At 41.7% G+C, this 19562-nt stretch overlaps 1 protein-coding gene across 1 annotated transcript; it reads left to right on the top strand.

The window, feature by feature from the left end:
• Nucleotides 1-3782: 3782 nt before the first annotated feature.
• LOC141155408 (fibrinogen-like protein 1) lies at nt 3783-15681 on the top strand. Its single transcript, XM_073642275.1, has 7 exons — nt 3783-4113; nt 12368-12399; nt 13067-13088; nt 13264-13355; nt 14710-14830; nt 15099-15284; nt 15380-15681. Exons 1-7 carry the CDS (start codon nt 3783-3785, stop codon nt 15679-15681), a joined length of 1086 nt encoding a protein of 361 aa, XP_073498376.1.
• The last annotated feature ends 3881 nt before the right edge of the window (nt 15682-19562 follow it).

Here is a 19562-nt window from a genome sequence, read left to right as displayed (position 1 = left end):
TGCATTAACCGGAAGTTTCAAAGACACCACTACTTCCACCATAAACTTTGTGAACAGTATTGGTGGTGATGGTATCTCAAATGGCAAGTGTATGCATACTAATGAATTGTCTGCCCATCTTGAAGAATGGCAAATACCAAGAATTTTTGAGTGAAATTTTTCTAATGTGTACGGGAACCCTTAAGCACTAACAGGTGACATCTGGGAAGGGAGCAATTACTTTTTTTTCATATCATTGTAATAATTTCAACTGTCATAAATATAGATTTAACCATTTCAATATTCTGAGGGTAAAACAAAAATTCTGCCAAAAACAATATGGGTGTTTTGGTGATTTACGTTATGGTCACTGTTGTGGGCAAAAGTCTCCTGTTAAATAACCAAATTAGGAAATCAAGATTTTCCATAGGAAATGAGGTTTAAGATGTGCCCTGAATATTCTGCATAATGGCTTTTCCAGTTTGTTTGGTATATTGTGTTGGTTTTAGTTTTGTGTTGCTTTCAAAGGTTCAGCTTTTCCAGTTTGTGGTGTCAGAGACAAAACAAAACGGGATGCCATTGTCCAAAACAGAAACTTTCAGATTTTATAGTTTTGGGTAGTTTTAGGCATGGAAGAATACTAAGCTGAGAGGAACATTGGAGAAACTAGTGACATTATCTTAGTGAATAAAAAATTGCATAATAAAAAATATAACTTTCAACTGTGAAAAACATTATAAAAATGTTACATTGAAAATAAATTAATGAGGTTGTCCAAAACCTAACGGAATTTAATATGATAATCTAATTAATATAAAAAATTTGCTTTTCTGAAAAGCTTCAGTTAAAAAGTTTCTACTATGTTTTTTTTTCTTTTTCCCATCTGATGATGTTTTGTTTGATTCTCCCATCATGCACTGGGGACTGTCAAACGAGATGTCATCAGGGGGTTGGCCTTGCAGTCACTGCTGCAGCTGCTGTCCCCACAACAAATGCAGCCTTAGTAATGTCAAAGTAAGTGTGCTCAAAAAACATGGCAATGGGTATCCAAACTGCTTGTTTAATAACGTGTCTCTAGCAGATATTTTTGCTTTTTAATCCCTTTACCCCCGAAGTTGGTTTGCACGTTAATGACAGGGCCAATTTTTACAATTCTGACCACTGTCACTTTATGAGGTAATAACTCTGGAACGCTTCAAAGGATCCCATTGATTCTGAGATTGTTTTTTCGTGACATATTGTACTTCATGATAGTGGTAAAAAATGTTCGCTATGACTTGCGTTTATTTGTGAAAAAATCAGAAATTTGGCAAAAAAATTTAGCAGTTTTCAAAATTTTAATTTTTATGCCCTTAAATCAGAGAGATATGTCACAAAAATAGTTAATACATAACATTTCCCACATGTCTACTTTACAACAGCACAATTTTGGAACCAAATTTTTTTGCTTAGGAAGTTATAAGGCTTAAAAGTTGACCAGCAATTTCTCATTTTTCCAACAAAATTTACAGAACCATTTTTTAGGGACCACATCGCATTTGAAGTGACTTTGAGGGACCTTCATGATAGAAAATACCCAAATGTGACACTATTCTAAAAACTGCATCCCTCACGGTGCTCAAAACCACATTCAAGAAGTTTATTAACCCTTCAGGTGCTTCACAGGAATTTTTGGAATGTGGAAGAAAAAAATGAACATTTATTTTTTTTCACAAAAATGTTATTTTAGACCAAATTTTTTTTATTTTTGCAATGGTAACAGGAAAAAATGGACCCCAAATTTGTTGTGCAATTTCTCCTGAGTAAGCCGATACCCCATATGTGGGAGAAAACCACTGTTTGGGGGCACGGCAGGGTTCGCAAGGGAAGGAGCGCCATTTGACTTTTTGAATGTAAAATTTGCTTGAATAATTAGCGGATGCCATGTTGCGTTTGGGGAGCCTCTGATGTGCCTGAACAGTGACACTGTATTGGAAACTAGACCCCTCAGGGAACTTATCTAGATGTATAGTGAGCACCTTGAACCCCAGGTGCTTCACAGAAGTTTATAACATTCAGCAGTAAAAATAAAATTTTCATATTTTTCCCCAAAAAATGTTTTTGCATTTTCATAATGGCAATGTGGCGCCCCTGAGGGTTCGATCGCCACAGGGGTACTGCATCTCTTTAATGAGGTGTGGTATCTCTCCTTCGAGGTAAGGATGGTGTAACTGTCAGGACCCCACCTCTGCAATCAACACTACACCTCTCCCACCTGAGGGGGGCTTATAGGCACCAGGGTGCTGCCCCAGCCGGGATAAGAGGAGATGGGGGGGAACCAAAAGATACGGGGAACCTGGTAGTAGGTGAGGGTGGAGGATGCACATTTAGGTTACATAACAAAAATTCATATTTAATAAACAGCCATCTTGGGATTATGGTCTTTGATTGTGATCTTCATCACTGAACGTGGCTTTCTGTGTGAACCTGCAGTTGTTGGGGACACGGTCCTCGTGCTCTGGCTTTGAGGCGAGTAGCGGGCTATAGTTAATGGCTGTCTCTACCCGGTCAAGGTCCCTACCCAAGATGGCCTGGAGTGGAGCGGAGGAGTAAAGCTCCGCAGGCAAAAGGATCCCAGGGGGATGCAGACGGAGCAGTATACGCCACCTGTTCTCACTATTCTGGCCTAGCCAGAGGGACTCCTGCTGCAAAAGGGGTACCGGCCACCGATATCTGACTCTGTCACTTTAAGTCTTAGTCGGAGAAGCCCGGAGGCTCAGTGGATCCCACCGGGTAACGGACGGAGCGGAGTTGCCACCTGTACCCTTGTTCTGTGCATAGTCCAGAGGGAGACCCAGCCTTTGTACACGTACCACACACGGACAGGAGAGGACCTAGTGGGAAAAGTCTAGGAACACTCTGGTGCGGGGTCCTGACCAAAGCACCTGAACTACTCGGAGGTTGTCGACCCCTGGTCCTGGTGGCCGCAGCGCGCCGTGAGGAGCAGGGAGAAGCCTTGCGGCTGTACATTCTACCGTGAGTAAAGCTTGGAAGAATAGCCCTATGGCCTCCGGTTTCTTATTGCAACGCGGCACCGCACGACACCGCACCACAGCTCCCACTACAATTCCCATCTTCCTGTCTCCTCTGCCCTGAGGCCCTGTTCCGCCTGTGGGGAGTAGTACCATCTGCTGCTGCTACTACATCCCGCCTCAGAGGACTGAACGCAGCATTGGTGGAGGATCACCAGAAACCACAGATGGCGTAGTCTTTAACACCACTCGAATCACTGTCACCGTCCCTCCTAGCCCTTAACTTTTTAATGTGACAACCCTGGGCAAGGACCGGGCCTAGCCCGCGACTACATCCACCCTGCACAGTGGCCCGGCTTCCGAGTACCCCAACTCTCAGGGTGGGCTAGCGAGTGGGGGAGGGGAAGGAGAGGCGTCCCCTAGTCCCACCGACTCGGATGCATTATTATCATCCATCTCTCTCTCTCCTCCACCCGGGCGTCACACAACTTGGCGTAGTCGGCAGGATTGCGTGCCCGCAGCAACGGAAGAGGATTGCCCATTGCTACCGGGTACTGCGCGCCTTTATACCTCAGACTGTCGTTTTCCACTTAAATGTCCGGAGTGGGGCCTGTCAGCCTACCGCCCTGGAGCCACCCCGAAAAGAGGAGGGAACGAGGAAAACCACTAGGTGCGGCCATAACAGTCCAAGACTCACCATACTCAGGAGCAGTCATTGACGCTGCTGAGGTAAGTCTACCGGAGCCTTCCGAACCCGGCCCAGGTCCTACTCCCGTCGGAGAGGAGGGAGGCATGATCCTGACCCCGGGGGAAGCAGAATTCCTTCGTAGGGAAACCCCGGAGCTTGCCCGATGGGTAGCTGAGGCCCAGCATGCGGCGTCTGCCGCGTGGCGGAGAGAGATGCTGCAGAGGATCCGGGCCCGCCGCCAAGGAGCAGCAACTCAGGCGGAAGAAGCAACGGAAGATGCGTGCAGCCCAGGATCAGGTAAGAGTGATACCCCCGTCCCGGCTGCTGAGCCCACCGTGCCCCTCCTGGATCTGATGACGGAGTACCTGCTACCTGGCGTGGTAACTTGGGAGCAAGTCTTTGCCCCAGAGCTGGAAGCCTCCGCCATCGCCGGAGGTCTGCATTGCCTCCCGTCTCCCGTCTTGGAGGAACCTGTGCCTGCTATGGAATCCACCGACCCCAACCCGGACTGGTCCGCACTCCCCGAGGACCTGCAGCAACCCCTGCTGTCACCGCTACCCGCACCTCCAGTCACCTTGCCGGCGGCTGAGGAGTTGACCTGGGACAACCAGGGGGGGGACCTGATGGGCTTCCCCCGGGAGACACGGGCTGAAGCACGGAGGAGGAGCGAACTGTGTAGGCAGCAAATCCTCCAGCTTGACCGGGAGCAACGGCAGAGGAAGGTTCGCTGAGAGCGCCATTAAGTGCGCACCAAGGCCGCAAAATCCAAGGCCCGCCAGGAGGAGGCAGCCTGTCCAAGCCCCCCGGAGGAAGGGTAGATTGTCCGCTTCCACCAGGAGGCGGGATGGGGCTACATTAGGAGTTCCCAGTTTGAGCACGACGTCTTTGTCAGCCGGCGGGACGTCGAGCCGCGACTAAAGAAGGGACACCCTGGCGGGAATTTCTTCCCAGGTGACTTTGTTTCGTACACCCGCCACCACGGGGTGCGGGGGTGGTACGCCCTGGATGTGCACAAAGTGTCCAGGAGTGACGCCACCTTGTGCTCGACAGTGGAGGACCGGTCAGCCTCCATTGGGAGGAATGAACCTTTTCCCCGGTGGGGACCTATGGAGTAAGGGCCCCGGCGGCTGTAACCTTTTCAGTTAAACTGTTTATGTTTTGATAATGTTTTTCTCCCGGTTTAAAGGGACAATTGTCCCTGCGGACTGGCAGTAGACAGACTCTTTTACTTCTTGTAAATAGTTTGCATCTATTTAGGTGCTCCCTATTGGTTTTATACGAAACCGCTTTACTTCTACCTCAGACCTCAGAAGAAAAACCTGTCTGGCGTGGCTCTCCTGGATGTCCAACTCGGGATCTTCATGCCCTGCAGCCACCCCAGGGCCTACGTTGAGGGTTTGGGACAGGTCCCTCTTGCTTCTGAAACTGACTCTTTCATACTGCACTTTAATTAGTCTGTCTATATGCATTATGTCTCTGTGATGTTTTTATACTTGTGTATATTTTTGTACTATTTAAAGTTTGCATCGTTTAAGAAAAAGTGCCTCGCATAATGGGAAGATTGTTGAATTGTTACGCCAAAAATATAAAAAGTCTGTACCAGGTTTTGCTCTCATTGCAGCCCGCGGACGTGCTGTGTTTCTCCAGGGGGGAATGTGGCGCCCCTGAGGGTTCGATCGCCACAGGGGTACTGCATCTCTTTAATGAGGTGTGGTATCTCTTCTTCAAGGTAAGGATGGTGTAACGGTCAGGACCCCACCTCTGCATCCAACACTACACCTCTCCCACCTGAGGGGGGCTTATAGGCACCAGGGTACTGCCCCAGCCGGGATAAGAGGAGATGGGGGGAACCAAAAGATAGGGGGACCTGGTAGTAGGTGAGGGTGGAGGACGCACATTTAGGTTACACAACAAAAATTCATATTTAATAAACAGCCATCTTGGGCTTATGGTCTTTAATTGTGATCTTCATCACTGAACGTGGCTTTCTGTGTGAACCTGCTGTTGATGGGGACACGGTCCTAGTGCTCTGGCCTTGAGGCGATGAGCGGGCTAGAGTTAACGGCTGTCTCTACCCAGTCAAGGTCCCTACCCAAGAAGGCCTGGAGCGGAGCGGAGAAGTAAAGCTCCGCAGGCAAAAGGATCCCAGGGGGATGCAGACGGAGCGGTATACACCACCTGTCCTCACTATTCTGGCCTAGCCAGAGGGACTCCTGCTGCAAAAGGGGTACCGGCCACCGTTATCTGACTCTGTCACTTTAAGTCTTAGTCGGAGAAGCCCGGAGGCTCAGTGGATCCCACCGGGTAACGGACGGAGCGGAGTTGCCACCTGTACCCTTGTTCTGTGCATAGTCCAGAGGGAGACCTGGCCTTAGTACACGTACCACACACGGACAGGAGAGGACCTAGTGGGAAAAGTCTAGGAACACTCTGGTGCGGGGTCCTGACCAAAGCACCTGAACTACTCGGAGGTTGTCGACCCCCGATCCTGGTGGCCGCAGCGTGCCGTGAGCAGCAGGGAGAAGCCTTGCAGCTGTACATTCTACCGTGAGTAAAGCTTGGAAGAATAGCCCTATGGCCTCCGGTTTCTTATTGCAATGCGGCACCGCACGACACCGCACCACAGCTCCCACTACAATTCCCATCCTCCTGTCTCCTCTGCCCTGAGGCCCTGCTCTGCCTGTGGGGCGTAGTACCATCTGCTGCTGCCACGGGCGTCACAGTAACAAGAGAAATTGCACAATGCAGTTTGTTGTGCAATTTCTCCTGAGTATGCCAAAACCCCATATGTGGGGAAAAAACACAGTTTGGGCGCATGGCAATGTTCAGAATGGAAGGAGCACTGTGCGACTTTTTGAATGCAAAATTGGTTGGAATCGAGAGCCGACGCCATGTTGTGTTTGGAGAGCCCCTGATGCACCGAAACAGTGGAACCCCCCCCCCCCAAGTGACCCCATTTTGGAAACTAGACCCCTCAAGGATTTTATCAAAGGGTATGGTGAACATTTTGAACCCAGAGGTACGACACAGAATTTGCAATAGGTCGTCATTTTGAATAAGTTATCATTAGTTTTGAGCGCAAGTGCTCGCTACTTGAGTTTGCGGCGGGTACTCGGGTATTCACCAAGTATCGCAGGTGATCGAGTGACATGCTCGAGTCCCCGCCCTGCATGTTTCACAGTTGGTAGACACCCAAAATAACATGGCAGGCAATCCCCGCATGCTTTTTGGCTGTATAACAGCCACAAAGCATATGGGGCGGAGACTCGAGCATGTCACTCGAGCACCCCTGATACTCGGTGCATAACCGAGCACCCGATGCAAACTCAAGTAGCGAGCACTTGCGCTCAACACTAGTTGCCATATTGTCGTCATTTGCTGACAATTTTTTTTTTCCTTTGAAAAAATCCCAACATCAACACAACCCTAACCCCAACCCTAATACAACCCACTCTAGCACAATCCTAACCCCAACTGTAATACAAACATAGCCCTAGCACAACCCTAACCCTAGCACAACCCTAACCCTATCACATCCCTAACCCTAGCACAACCCTAACCCTAGCACAATCCAAACCCTAGCACAACCCTTACCCTAACACAACTCTAACACAACCCTAACCCAACCCTAACACTAGCAGAACCCTAACCCTAGCACAACCCTAAACCTAGAGTTTATTTTTTACGTCGTTCCTCGTGCGTTATAAGTGATTAGACGACTTTATTCCTCGGGTCGGTGCGATTACAGTGATACCAGATTTATATCGGGTTTTTCTGTTTGGCTGCTGTCACACACTAAAAGACACCTTTTTTGCAAAAAAAAAAATTTTCGCATCACTATATTTTGAGAGCTATCATTTTTCCATATTTCTGCCGACAGAGTCATATGAGGGCTTATTTTTTGTGGGACGAGTTGACATTTTTAAAAAACAGAAATTTGCCATGTGGCTTTATTCTTTGTGTCAGTATGATTACAGCGATACCACATTCATATATATTTTTTTAATGTTTTTTCACTTTTACACAATAAAATTTTATAGAAAGTAGAATTATTATTGGATCGCTTAATTCTGAGATGTATGTGTTTTTTATTTTTCTACTGATGGAGCTGTATGGCAGCTTTTTTTTTTGCGGGACAAGATGACGTTTTCAGTTATACCATTTTTATTTATATTTGACTTAAAACAAAACAAAAAAAAAAACTTGTTCTACCAAAAACCAAAATGGGTATATGGATTGTATAGTTTGATAAGTAATGTATGATGTTCTCTTGTTAAATGCACAACTTTTTAAATCAAGATTTTCCAGGTGAAAGTTGAGAATGTGCAGTGAATATTCCACACAGTTGTTTTTCCAGTCTGCATTGTGTGTTGTGTTTGCTTTAGTTTCATCCCATTATGAAAGGCTCATTGTCTTTCATTCAACTTTCAAGTTTATTTTTTCGGACACAAAACAAGACTAGACGGGCTGTTATTATCCACAAGAAAAATGTTTTCATTTAGATGTTCTTGGGAGTTTTAGACACTCAACATTGAACTTTTGGAGAACTAAAGACAATGTAAAAAAATGCTAAATAAATTAGATGGGAGTTAAAAACCATTTTAACAACAGTCTCTGCTTTCCTTTTTTCCTGCGCTTCTGGTGGCAGCTTGACTTCAGCGCACGTTCTGACATATCATACATCAAGGCTAAGCCGCTGCCGAAAGCACTTGGGTAGTGTGAAGACAAAACTTCCAGAGTGGGTGCCTTAAGAAGGTAGCTGGGGGCTGGCACTGAGCTGTGCCGATAGGGACTGGTGAAGGGCTAGTTCAGTATGATTTTTTTGTTGTTTTTATTGACTTCCTGACACATTGGCTCATTATGCTTTGGCAACAGGAGACCTCAGCGCATAATAAATTGCTTTTTTAATGGCAGTAGGGGCTCACTCAAATATGGCCAAAAAGCACTGGAGTCAGAAATGGACACTGCACTTTCTGCGTATAAAAGGTATGAGTCCTGATCCTTGCAGATCAGAGTTTCTTCTGCAATGGTCTCCATTGTTGGAGCCAGTGGCGTAACCTGAAAGTCATGTGCCCCAATGGAAAAACACCAACGGGGCCTCCAGCTATTGCAAGCCTTTAATAGTAATGGTCTTTTCATGTGGCCCGAAGGGACATTTTTATACCCTCTAGGTTCCAGGGCCTGGGTGCAATTGCAACCCCTGCACCTATTCAAGTTGTGCACCAGGTTGGAGCTGTTTCCTCACTCCTGATCTCATGGTTACACCTGCTATGCCGGCACCCTCCTGCCTGCAGAAAAAGTATAATCCTCGAAATGCAACTTGAGCTGCTTCACAATGAGTCAATTTGGCAAGTGTCCTCAATTTTTTTGTTATTAAATTATTTGTTGAATAAATTTCAAACATGTCACAAGAGGTGAGAGAATTTATTCTTGTAAAATTTAATTGTACTCAAATTTTGTGAAAATATGCATGCCGGAGAATACAGATATTTTGCAATTATCTACATGTGAATTCAGCAAAATGTTGTCCAGTTGCGGTCACCATTTTACTGAACAGTAGAGGGCTGACAAAAAGTTGGAAAGAAAAAGGCAGCTGAGGGTCTGTTGAAGACCACCGTGCTTGTCATTACAGAACGCCCTTGAAACCCAACCTGAGGTATCGCTGTAAATGGCACAAGCGATCCGACAATCGCAGGTGTAAGTCCCCTTAAGGGCTCTAACAAGTACAGTGAAAAGTAAAAAAATACATTTTAAAAAATCTAAAAAAAAAAGTTCAAATCAACAACTTTTACCCAATAAAATAAAGATAATAAAACATTTAAAAAAGAAATACACATACAGTACAGACCAAAAGTTTGGACACACCTTCTCATTTAAAGATTTTTCTGTATTTTCTTGACTATGAAAATTGTACATTCACACTGAAGGCATCAAAACTATGAATAAACACATGTGGAATTATATACGTAACAAAAAAGTTGTGAAACAACTGAAAATATGTCTTATATTCTAGGTTCTTCAAAGTAGCCACCTTTTGCTTTCATGACTGCATTGCACACTCTCGGCATTATCTTGATGAGCTTCAAGAGGTAGTCACCGGAAAAGGTTTTCACTTCACAGGTGTGCCCTGTCAGGTTTAATAAATGGGATTTCTTGTTTTATAAATGGGGTTGGGACCATCAGTTGTGTTGTGCAGAAGTCTGGTGGATACACAGCTGATAGTCCTACTGAATAGACTGTTAGAATTTGTATTATAGCAAGAAAAAAGCAGCTAAGTAAAGAAAAACGAGTGGCCATCATTACTTTAAGAAATGAAGGTCAGTCAGTCCGAAAAATTGGGCAAACTTTGAAAGTGTCCCCAAGTGCAGTTGCAAAAACCATCAAGCGCTACAAAGAAACTGGCTCACATGAGGACCGCCCCAGGAAAGGAAGACCAAGAGTCACCTCTGCTTCTGAGGATAAGTTTATCCGAGTCACCAGCCTCAGAAATCACAGGTTAACAGCAGCTCAGATTAGAGGCCAGGTCAATGCCACACAGAGTTCTAGCAGCAGACACATCTCTACAACAACTGTTAAGAGGAGACTTTGTGCAGCAGGCCTTTATGGTAAAATAGCTGCTAGGAAACCACTGCTAAGGACAGGCAACAAGCAGAAGAGACTTGTTTGGGCTAAAGAACACAAGGAATGGACATTAGACCAGTAGAAATCTGTGCTTTGGTCTGATGAGTCCAAATTTGAGATCTTTGGTTCCAACCACCGTGTCTTTGTGCGACGCAGAAAAGGTGAACGGATGGACTCTACATGCCTGGTTCCCACCGTGAAGCATGGAGGAGGAGGTGTGATGGTGTGGGGGTGCTTTGCTGGTGACACTGTTGGGGATTTATTCAAGACTGAAGGCATACTGAACCAGTATGGCTACCACAGCATCTTGCAGCAGCATGCTATTCCATCCGGTTTGCGTTTAGTTGGACCATCATTTATTTTTCAACAGGACAATGACCCCAAACACACCTCCAGGCTGTGTAAGGGCTATTTGACCAAGTAGGAGAGTGATGGGGTGCTACGCCAGATGACCGGGCCTCCACAGTCACCAGACCTGAACCCAATCGAGATGGTTTGGGGTGAGCTGGACCGCACAGTGAAGGCAAAAGGGCCAACAAGTGCTAAGCATCTCTGGGAACTCCTTCAAGATTGTTGGAAAACCATTTCCAGTGACTACCTCTTGAAGCTCATCAAGAGAATGGCAAGAATGTGCAAAGCAGTCATCAAAGCAAAAGGTGGCTACTTTGAAGAACCTAGGATATAAGACATATTTTCAGTTGTTTCACACTTTTTTATTAAGTATATAATTCCAGATGTGTTAATTCATAGTTTTGATGCCTTCAGTGTGAATGTACGATTTTCATAGTTATGAAAATACAGAAAAATCTTTAAATAAGAAGGTGTGTCCAAACTTTTGGTCTGTACTGTATGTGGTATCGCCACATCCAAAAAAGTCCGATCTATCAAAATATAAAAATAATTAACCCGATTGGTAAACACTGTAAACAGAAAAAATTAAAGAACGCCAAAATTAAGTTTTTTATGAAGCTGCAATATTCGAAAAAATGCTGTAACAGGCGATCAAAATGTCAAATCTATCCCAAAATGGTATCAATAAAAACTTAATCTCACCCTGCAAAAAAATAAGCCATCACATTGCTCCATTGACTGAGAAATAAAAACTTTATGGGTCTCGGAAAATGACGACACAACACCCCAACCCCCCCCCCCCATATTTTTTTCTGCATACTTCTTTTTTTTTTTTTTACCACTAAAATATTGAAAAACCTGGGCATGTTTGGTATCACTGTAATTGTACCTATGAGTAGAATCATATATCTTGATCATTTTTAACAGACAATGTACGTCGTTAAAACTATTTCCTGAAAACTATGTCAGAATTGTGTTTTTTTCACAATTTCACAGCACTTACATTTTTTTCCCGTTTTCCAGTACATTATGTGGTAAAATCAATGTGTTATTCAAAATTACAACTCGTCCTGCAAAAGACAAGCCGTCATATGGCTATGTGGACGGGAAAATTAAAAAGTTATGGGTCTGGGAAGATGGGGAGGAAAAAACTAAAACTGGCCACATCCAGAAGGGGTTAAACCTATATTATATACATTGTATATTTTAATTTGTAATTATCAAACTCTTTTTAGATTAGTTATTTTTTAGATATAATAAAAATAAAATAACATTTAGAAACAAAATGAAACCTTAAATTCACTGAGATATCAAAGCCTACAGAAGTGAGAAACTAAAATGTTAATGTCCTAATTGTGTGATAAATAAGAGCGATAATGAAGTTTCTGCCACCGGATTGGCAAGTTTTTGACTCCACCTTCTACTTTGGGCTATAAAAAGGGACGGAAGTGATGAGAAGTTCATTGTACTCGGCTCAGTCGTAGGTGATCTGGACTTTGGCTTCTTTGAGTTAGAATTGCAAGTAGAATTGTCTTTCTTACTAAACTCTCTATTAAGTAATGCATGTTACACTTTTTACAAATTGTCTAATTTCTAAAAAATCTGATGTGCCTTATATTTTGAGAATTTTTATCATTATTCAAATTAACTTGCATTTTTACCTTTTTTAGGAATAGAACCATGGCGGCCATAAACATATTCATGTGTCTCTTTTTAGTAAGCAATTATTGCCTCCTAACTGTATCACAGGTGAGTACCTTGATTTTTTTGAAATATCATAGGAAATTGAAAGCAATTTTATTTTAATTTTTTTTTAAAGATTTAATGAATTGTAATTTTTAAGAAATATAGAATTTAAGAAAATTAAATCCTTTAGATTTAGTAAATAAAAATGCTATAACTCTTTAATTGAAAAGTTTTATTATAGCAAATTAGTTAAAAAACTGGTTTATAAATGGGACAAAGGAAAATACATCAGTAGTATGAATATACATGTATATATGAAGAGGCAATGCTTAAAGAGGTATTTTCATAGGATAGGGAACAGCTCTTCAATCGTTGGGCTCCGACCGACATGGCCGTTATGATCCTGAGAACTGGGTCGCTGAAGAGCCCCGTATTATTGGGCAGCAATAGTCAATCATGAGCACTGTTGCTCTTCTCACTTTCATTGGATGCTGATGATTCATGGTGGTATCAAATGTCCTGTAATAGGTGAAATGTTAGGGCACTAGAGTAGTGCAAATAGACTAAAAGAACGCAATCACCTCAAAAAGATTTGCGGGAATCCACTAAAACCAAGTCTTATCCTGTTGGGTGAATTCAAAAACATACATTTTTTAATTATATTTTTTATATACAGTAAGTGATGCTTCTAAAATGTTTTAAATAATAATAATGTTTTTTTTGCTTTCAGCCTCAGTCTCCAGTGGCTCAAGGTAAGATAGTCAAAATCTACAAATTTTTTAAATTTAGTTTTCAAGTGTAGAGATTGTAAAAATATATATATACAGTATATAGAATATAATGAATTGACATCAGTTATTGTATTTTCATAAGTTGATAATTTGTCTCTTTTTTAACACATTGTATTTCATTTCTTACTTTCGGTAGGATATGACTGCTCTAATATATGGGAAAGGAATCATACCGCTACCAGTGGAATATACATGATCAAACCGAGAAATGCCCAATTTGGTTTTCAGGTGAGACGGTAAAAATAATCCTGGCTGTTTTTTCAAGGTTAAAATGAGAAGGACTTTTACTCTTAAAATTTCAGCGCCTATATCCAATGATATTTTTATTTTCATTATTATTTTAATTTAAATTTTTTCTAAAAATTTTTTTTTTAAGGGATGAGCCCAAAATGACATTATTTTCATTTACAATCTACTACAGACCTTTGGATCCCGCCCCAATTGCTATGAGCAAAGGTGTCCAAAATGACCATTTTGGTCTGGACGACAGGAGTAGTTTTCATCGTCTTTCTACATAGAGATGAAATAGAGCATTTTTAAGAGGATCTGTCACCATGTCAAAAGTAGGCATCTTTTGTGCTTTTGTTCTTTTTTTAATCCCTCTGCCCCCATACTATTCATGATTTTTTTTAGATTTAATCCACATTATTGATCAAGAGATAAGAGCAAATTTCTTTAGTGCACCTCCATCTCCAAGACTTGTCTCATGCTGCACCAGTTCTCTGGAATGCACTACCCCAGATGATCTGACTGATTCCTAGCCCCCACGTTTTTAAGCGTGCTTTAAAAACCCATCTCTTTAGACAAATCTATCACCTGAACTCTGTAACCCAACTCTCCCCCCTTCCCTCCTTCTAAATATTATTCAGAATCTGCTCCCTCCTATTCATCTGTCTCCACACCCTCCATGCACATGATAACTGCACTTGATTATTGCACTTGAACATACGGGCTGATGACCGGATCATGCAGCTTTATATGAACATCCCTATTCATTATAATGGCTGGACCTGAAATAACAAGCACTTCTCACCTATTGTGTCCCACTATTTCCTTGTAGATTGTAAGCAGCGAGCAGGTGTGGGCATGGATCCCCTGGGGCGTCTATTTATGAAGCTTTGTCCCCTTGGTAAAGACCCTAAAAATTACCACTAAATAAAAAGACCAAATCTCTGGATATGTTTGGCAGATTTTTTTTTAAACAAAAAGCTGAATACTCGGCGTAAAATTGGAATAAAATAGGAGAAAAATTTGGCCCTTTTGACCTGGTGACAGATCCTCTGTAAACAGCTTCTTGTACTCATTCAGCATAATGGCCTGGTTTTCTATGGAGTGGAGTGCATGCTCCTCCGGCTCTTAGTCTAAGAACATGGTTGGGGGACAAATTTGGAAATTTTCCATCCTAGAGTTAGACCCCACCTTGGAGTATGGTAAAATGGTGACCGTCAATGGGCCACAAACTTAGAAATCTTCAGTAAACGTACAATTTTCTATGTATCGTTAAGGTAGAAATAATTTGAAATGTCATTTTTGATTCATTATTCTAAGATTTACATTTATGATCTTTATTCTCCCCGTTTAGGTTTACTGTGAAATGTCTGGAAGTGGCGGCTGGACTCTTATCCAAAACCACAATGGAGAAGATCATTTAGACTTTTATGCAACATGGATAGAGTATGAGAACGGATTCGGAAGACTTCAAGGTAAAGTGGGCATCAGAATGGAGGAAAACGTTAACAACTATATGGGAATCACTTAAAGGGTTTTCATGCAGAGACAAAAGGGTTTCATCAATTTTGTATTTAGGATTATTTATGGGCATAAAATTTATTTTTTTATAAGTGGAAAAAGTTGATCTTTTACTAGAAACAGCCCTTTAGTGGAGATTTTCTGCTGTTGCCAGTTACTTATTGTATCACTACTGTTTACAATTTCTTTCCTCTATGTAATTGACTTTTTTTCTTCTTAAAGGTGAACATTGGCTTGGACTCAAGAACATGTATGCCCTGACCCACCAGACACAAAGACGCTGCAAACTGCACATCAGTCTGGGGGACTTTGATGGGAATGAAGCCTACGCAGAATACAGATCCTTTAGCATAGGAGAGGCTAACAAATTCTATAAATTGTCAGCAGCAAATTATTCGGGTACAGCAGGTGAGCGGATTCAGAACAAATCCATAAAAAGTGCAAAACCATAAAAAAAATTGTTAAAGAAAGACGTAGAACATTTTCTCTATTTTCCATTGTAGGTGATGCTTTCCTTGGATTTCCAGACATTCCCGGGAGCAACCAGCATGGCAGCTATTTCAGCACTTGGGATAATTACCATGACAAGTGTCACCCATTATGTGGTAGTAGTGACATAAAGTATAGGAGCTGCAGTGACCAATATGGTGCAGGCTGGTGGTTTAACGCCTGCGGATTGGCAAATCTGAACGGCGTTTGGCACGCGGCACCAGATTACCAACACTGGAGCACTTCTGTGTCGTGGCCATCGTGGAGATTTACAGATTCCTTGAAATTCAGTAAAATGTTTCTGATTCACTATTAGAGGAATTGTAATATTTAGCTGAATAGAATAATTTATTTGAGTCCTTAAAATTGTTTCTACTGTAAATGTTCTCTTATTATTGCATTACTTTTTACTTGTAATGTTTCTGCCTAATGTATTAAAGCAATCTAGAATATATTCTAGTAATGTGTCTTATTATAGTAGAAATGTGGGGTACACGCAAACACTGACAAGCCATGAGGTCTTATTAATGAAAACTAACAGTAAAATAGCCCTTGTTACCTAAAGCAACCAATCAGATGCCAGCTTTTATTTTGCAAGAGCAATTTAGGGAATACAAATTGTGCTCTGATTGGTTACTAGAAGATACTTTGGTATATAAGGCCCAAAGTATTCTCCTTTAGAACTGTTCATTTCCCTCCTTTTTGGCTGGCACAGAATCGGACAAGTATTCTGCTTTGAGCCTCCATCTTAAATTAGCCAGACATGAAACTAAGTGCATAGGCTTGCAGCCCGTGAATCTCCTAAATGTAAAGCTTATGTAAAAGGGTAATGGATGTACCTATAACATGACCATATGCGGCACATAATAATATGTTGTACATGGCCTCTAGAGTTCTCCCTTCTTCTGCGGTTTCAACTGTCCTATCGGTTCATGTTGGTTGTCGATCACCAGGCCACCACATGTATAATGACAGGTAAGGTTATGTTCACATCAAGCCTACTGTCAGTGGCTTTGTGTGACGTTATGTTTGAAGCTATAGAAAATGGGATTTGGGCGAATACACTCATGAGGCCATTGACTGTAATGATGCAGACGGAGTCACTGTGCGATCTGCTTGACATAATTTGTGGTCATATATACCTATTGAAGGCCACCTCCAAGATGTGGTCAACTGAGTCTTGGAGCCTTTTTCAGACAGGCGCATACATCCAAAAATTATGTCCAACACTGTGACTCTGTCTGCATCATTATAGTCAATGGCACCATCAGTGCACATGCCCGAGTCTCCTTATTCAGACATAAAGCCCTGATGGATCCACTGACCCTAGGCTGAAATGCGATATGAACATAACCTAACATTTACATTTATGTTAAAGCATCCTTAAGAAGAACCTTGGTAGCATCTGGGCATAGCTGCCTCAGCACTTATTCTCGGTCACTTGTACACACGGTTTTGGAAGTAACTCTGCAGGGAGGTTGTTCCAAACATCATGGAGAACCAGCCATAGATCTTCTGTGTATGAGGCTTGTGCAGATCCTTCTGTCTCTTAATGTGATCCCAAGCAGACTTGATTATCTTGAGAATAGGGCTCAGTGGAGGACATATTATCACTTCAAGGACTTTTGCACATTTGATTCACATTGCATGAATTCTATGGAAATCAATTTTCCTGGCCAAATTGAAGCGAACTGCCCAGTTAGAATTTTGACACTTTTGCAGAGCAATAATTGTGCGCTCTAACATTTTCAGAGTATTTTTACTAATGAATGGAGATGATAAATATCTTCAGGACCTTCATAAATGTATGGACTATCCTGTGAATATGCCATGAATTCATGAAATTAAAATACACTTTTAAAGTTGTGTGTTGAATGCGTCTGATATTGCAACCAACAATTGGTGGCGTATAAAAATTGTAGCATCTTTTTCACATAGTTTCTGAAATTTCCTCCCACGTTTCTTCAAAATGTGATTGTGAGGGCATGTGAGTGACCTGAGTGATGAAGACTTTAGGAGAAAAAATTGATGGTGCTAGTGTGATAAACTTGACTGTTTTTTTATCAATTCTGTAACATATGATAAGTAAACATTTTGGTGTAGCAGTCATTGGAAAATCAGATCAGACAGAGCTTACATTTCTAGAAACACTACAAGTCAAGTAAAAACAAGCTGAACATGCAGAAGTCTGAGTGAAATTTAGTAGAATGCAGATATGCAAGTGGAAGATTTGAAAAATGTCTTTAAATCATTGGTGCTGGCAAAATTGGAGGCTTAGGAAACAATACAAATTTTTAAGGTGGTTTGAGTAACAATTTTTTCAAGGTTGCACATCCCCTTGATAGTTTCAGAAAGAAAGAAGTGGCAAGGAACAGAAGAGTGGTCATCCCAAGTAATTAGGCCAAGGGGCCAGGAACATATCAGGAATCAAAACATAGTCCATCAACGTAACAATGGTTGCGCTATGGTAAGATAGTGGAACAGAAATTGCTACCTTGAGTGATGTTGTCTGCTGACTCTAAAATATCAGGGATTGTCTAAGAGTTGGAAGGTCTGCCAGTTTTCAGATTGAAGACTTGTGGTTGCCCTTCTTTGGATTTTGTCTTGAAAATATGTTGATCTTTGACAATGAGTTTCTCTATTTCCTCTTCCCTTCAAGTGATTCACTGATAGACATATAATAGGATGTTCAGCCAAATTAAAGATTTGGCCTGGCAGGTCCTATAGCTGTGTCTTCCTATGGTTTGATCTCCTACTTGGTGCTTTAGAATTGCTACTGTTGCTGATTTGACATTTTAGATGAACTTATAGTTTTTTGAGTACTTCACAGGTTGTTTTTTTTTTCATTATAACTTGAAGAGTGAGTTCTTGGAGATAATGGACATTGACCTTGAAGAAGAATGTCCAAAAACTTTTCTCCCCATCCACAGGCACTTACGTCCAGGGTCAACAGCACTTCTGGATCAGGATTCCAAAAAACACCTCTGCTTAGGTTAATTGGTTTTATCCAGCAATTTAAGGATTCGTTCACTAGATATGGAATAATAATTTGTTCCAGGTTGAAGAACTTGAGTTTTAAAGGATTCAAGTAGAAAGGATACCAAGTTACTGATGGAATACAGAATGTAGGAGGATGAACATGGATTTTCTGGTGGAACGAACATCTTTTCTCCCTACTAGAGATTCGTTTCTCTCTTTTCTGTGGGAAGAAAGCAGATATTTTTAAGTTTAGGATCAATCTTATATTTTGAGGAAACGATTCAGTCCTTCTAATATCTTTTTTTGAGGAAAAAGGAACAATTTGCTGTTAGAACAAAATAAATTTACCATGTGGTAAAGGTGATAAGGCAGCTCTATTCTTTGTGTCAGTATGATTACAGCGATACCACATTCATATAAAAATTTTTTATGTCTTGTCACTTTTACCCAATAAAAACTATTTTATAGAAAAGAGAATTATTTTTGGATCGCTTAATTCTGAGATGTATACGTTTTTTATTTTTCTACTGATGGAGCTGTATGGTAGCTTTTTTTTTGCGGGACAAGATGACATTTTCAGTTAAACCATTTTTATTTATATTTGACTTTTTGATTGTGTTTTTACTTCTTTTTTGGCAATATGATGAAAAACATAGGTTTTTTTGCCATGCTTTTTATTGTATTTTTTTAAGGAGTTCAATGTAGGGGTTAAATAGTGTGACAGTTTTGTAGCTTGGGTCATTATGGACACGGTGATACCAAATATGTGTATTTTTTTTTTACTTTTACGTAGACATACCTATTTATTGGTTTAACTTTTTATTTTTTATTTTATGATTTGTTTTAAAATATTTTTACAATTTTTTAAACTTTTTCTTTATTTTGTCCCTCTATGGGACTTCAACTTTTGCTGCTCTAATCGCTGGTATAATATATAATTATACCTGTCAGTGCTGCACTGACAGAAGCCTCTAAGACCATGCTCCTGTAGCTGGCGGACTCAGAGGTCGTCATGATGACCTCGGGTTGCCATGTCAACTATCGGGCCCTCGCGATGACGTCGTGGGGCACAGATCGATTTGGAGACGGAGTCTTCTCCCAGCCTTCTAAATGCTGCGATCGCTATCAATCTCAGCATTTAGGGGGTTAAATGGCCCATACACCGCTTCAGGCCTTGACAGCCGGAGCTCGGCTATAACTTATGCCGAGCTCCTAGTG

This window comes from Phyllobates terribilis, unplaced genomic scaffold, assembly GCF_046119375.1.
Source record: "Phyllobates terribilis strain yellow unplaced genomic scaffold, ASM4611937v1 Scaffold_7__3_contigs__length_470593459, whole genome shotgun sequence".
Taxonomy (NCBI): domain Eukaryota; kingdom Metazoa; phylum Chordata; class Amphibia; order Anura; family Dendrobatidae; genus Phyllobates; species Phyllobates terribilis.
This window is presented reverse-complemented; position numbering and strand designations above follow the sequence as displayed.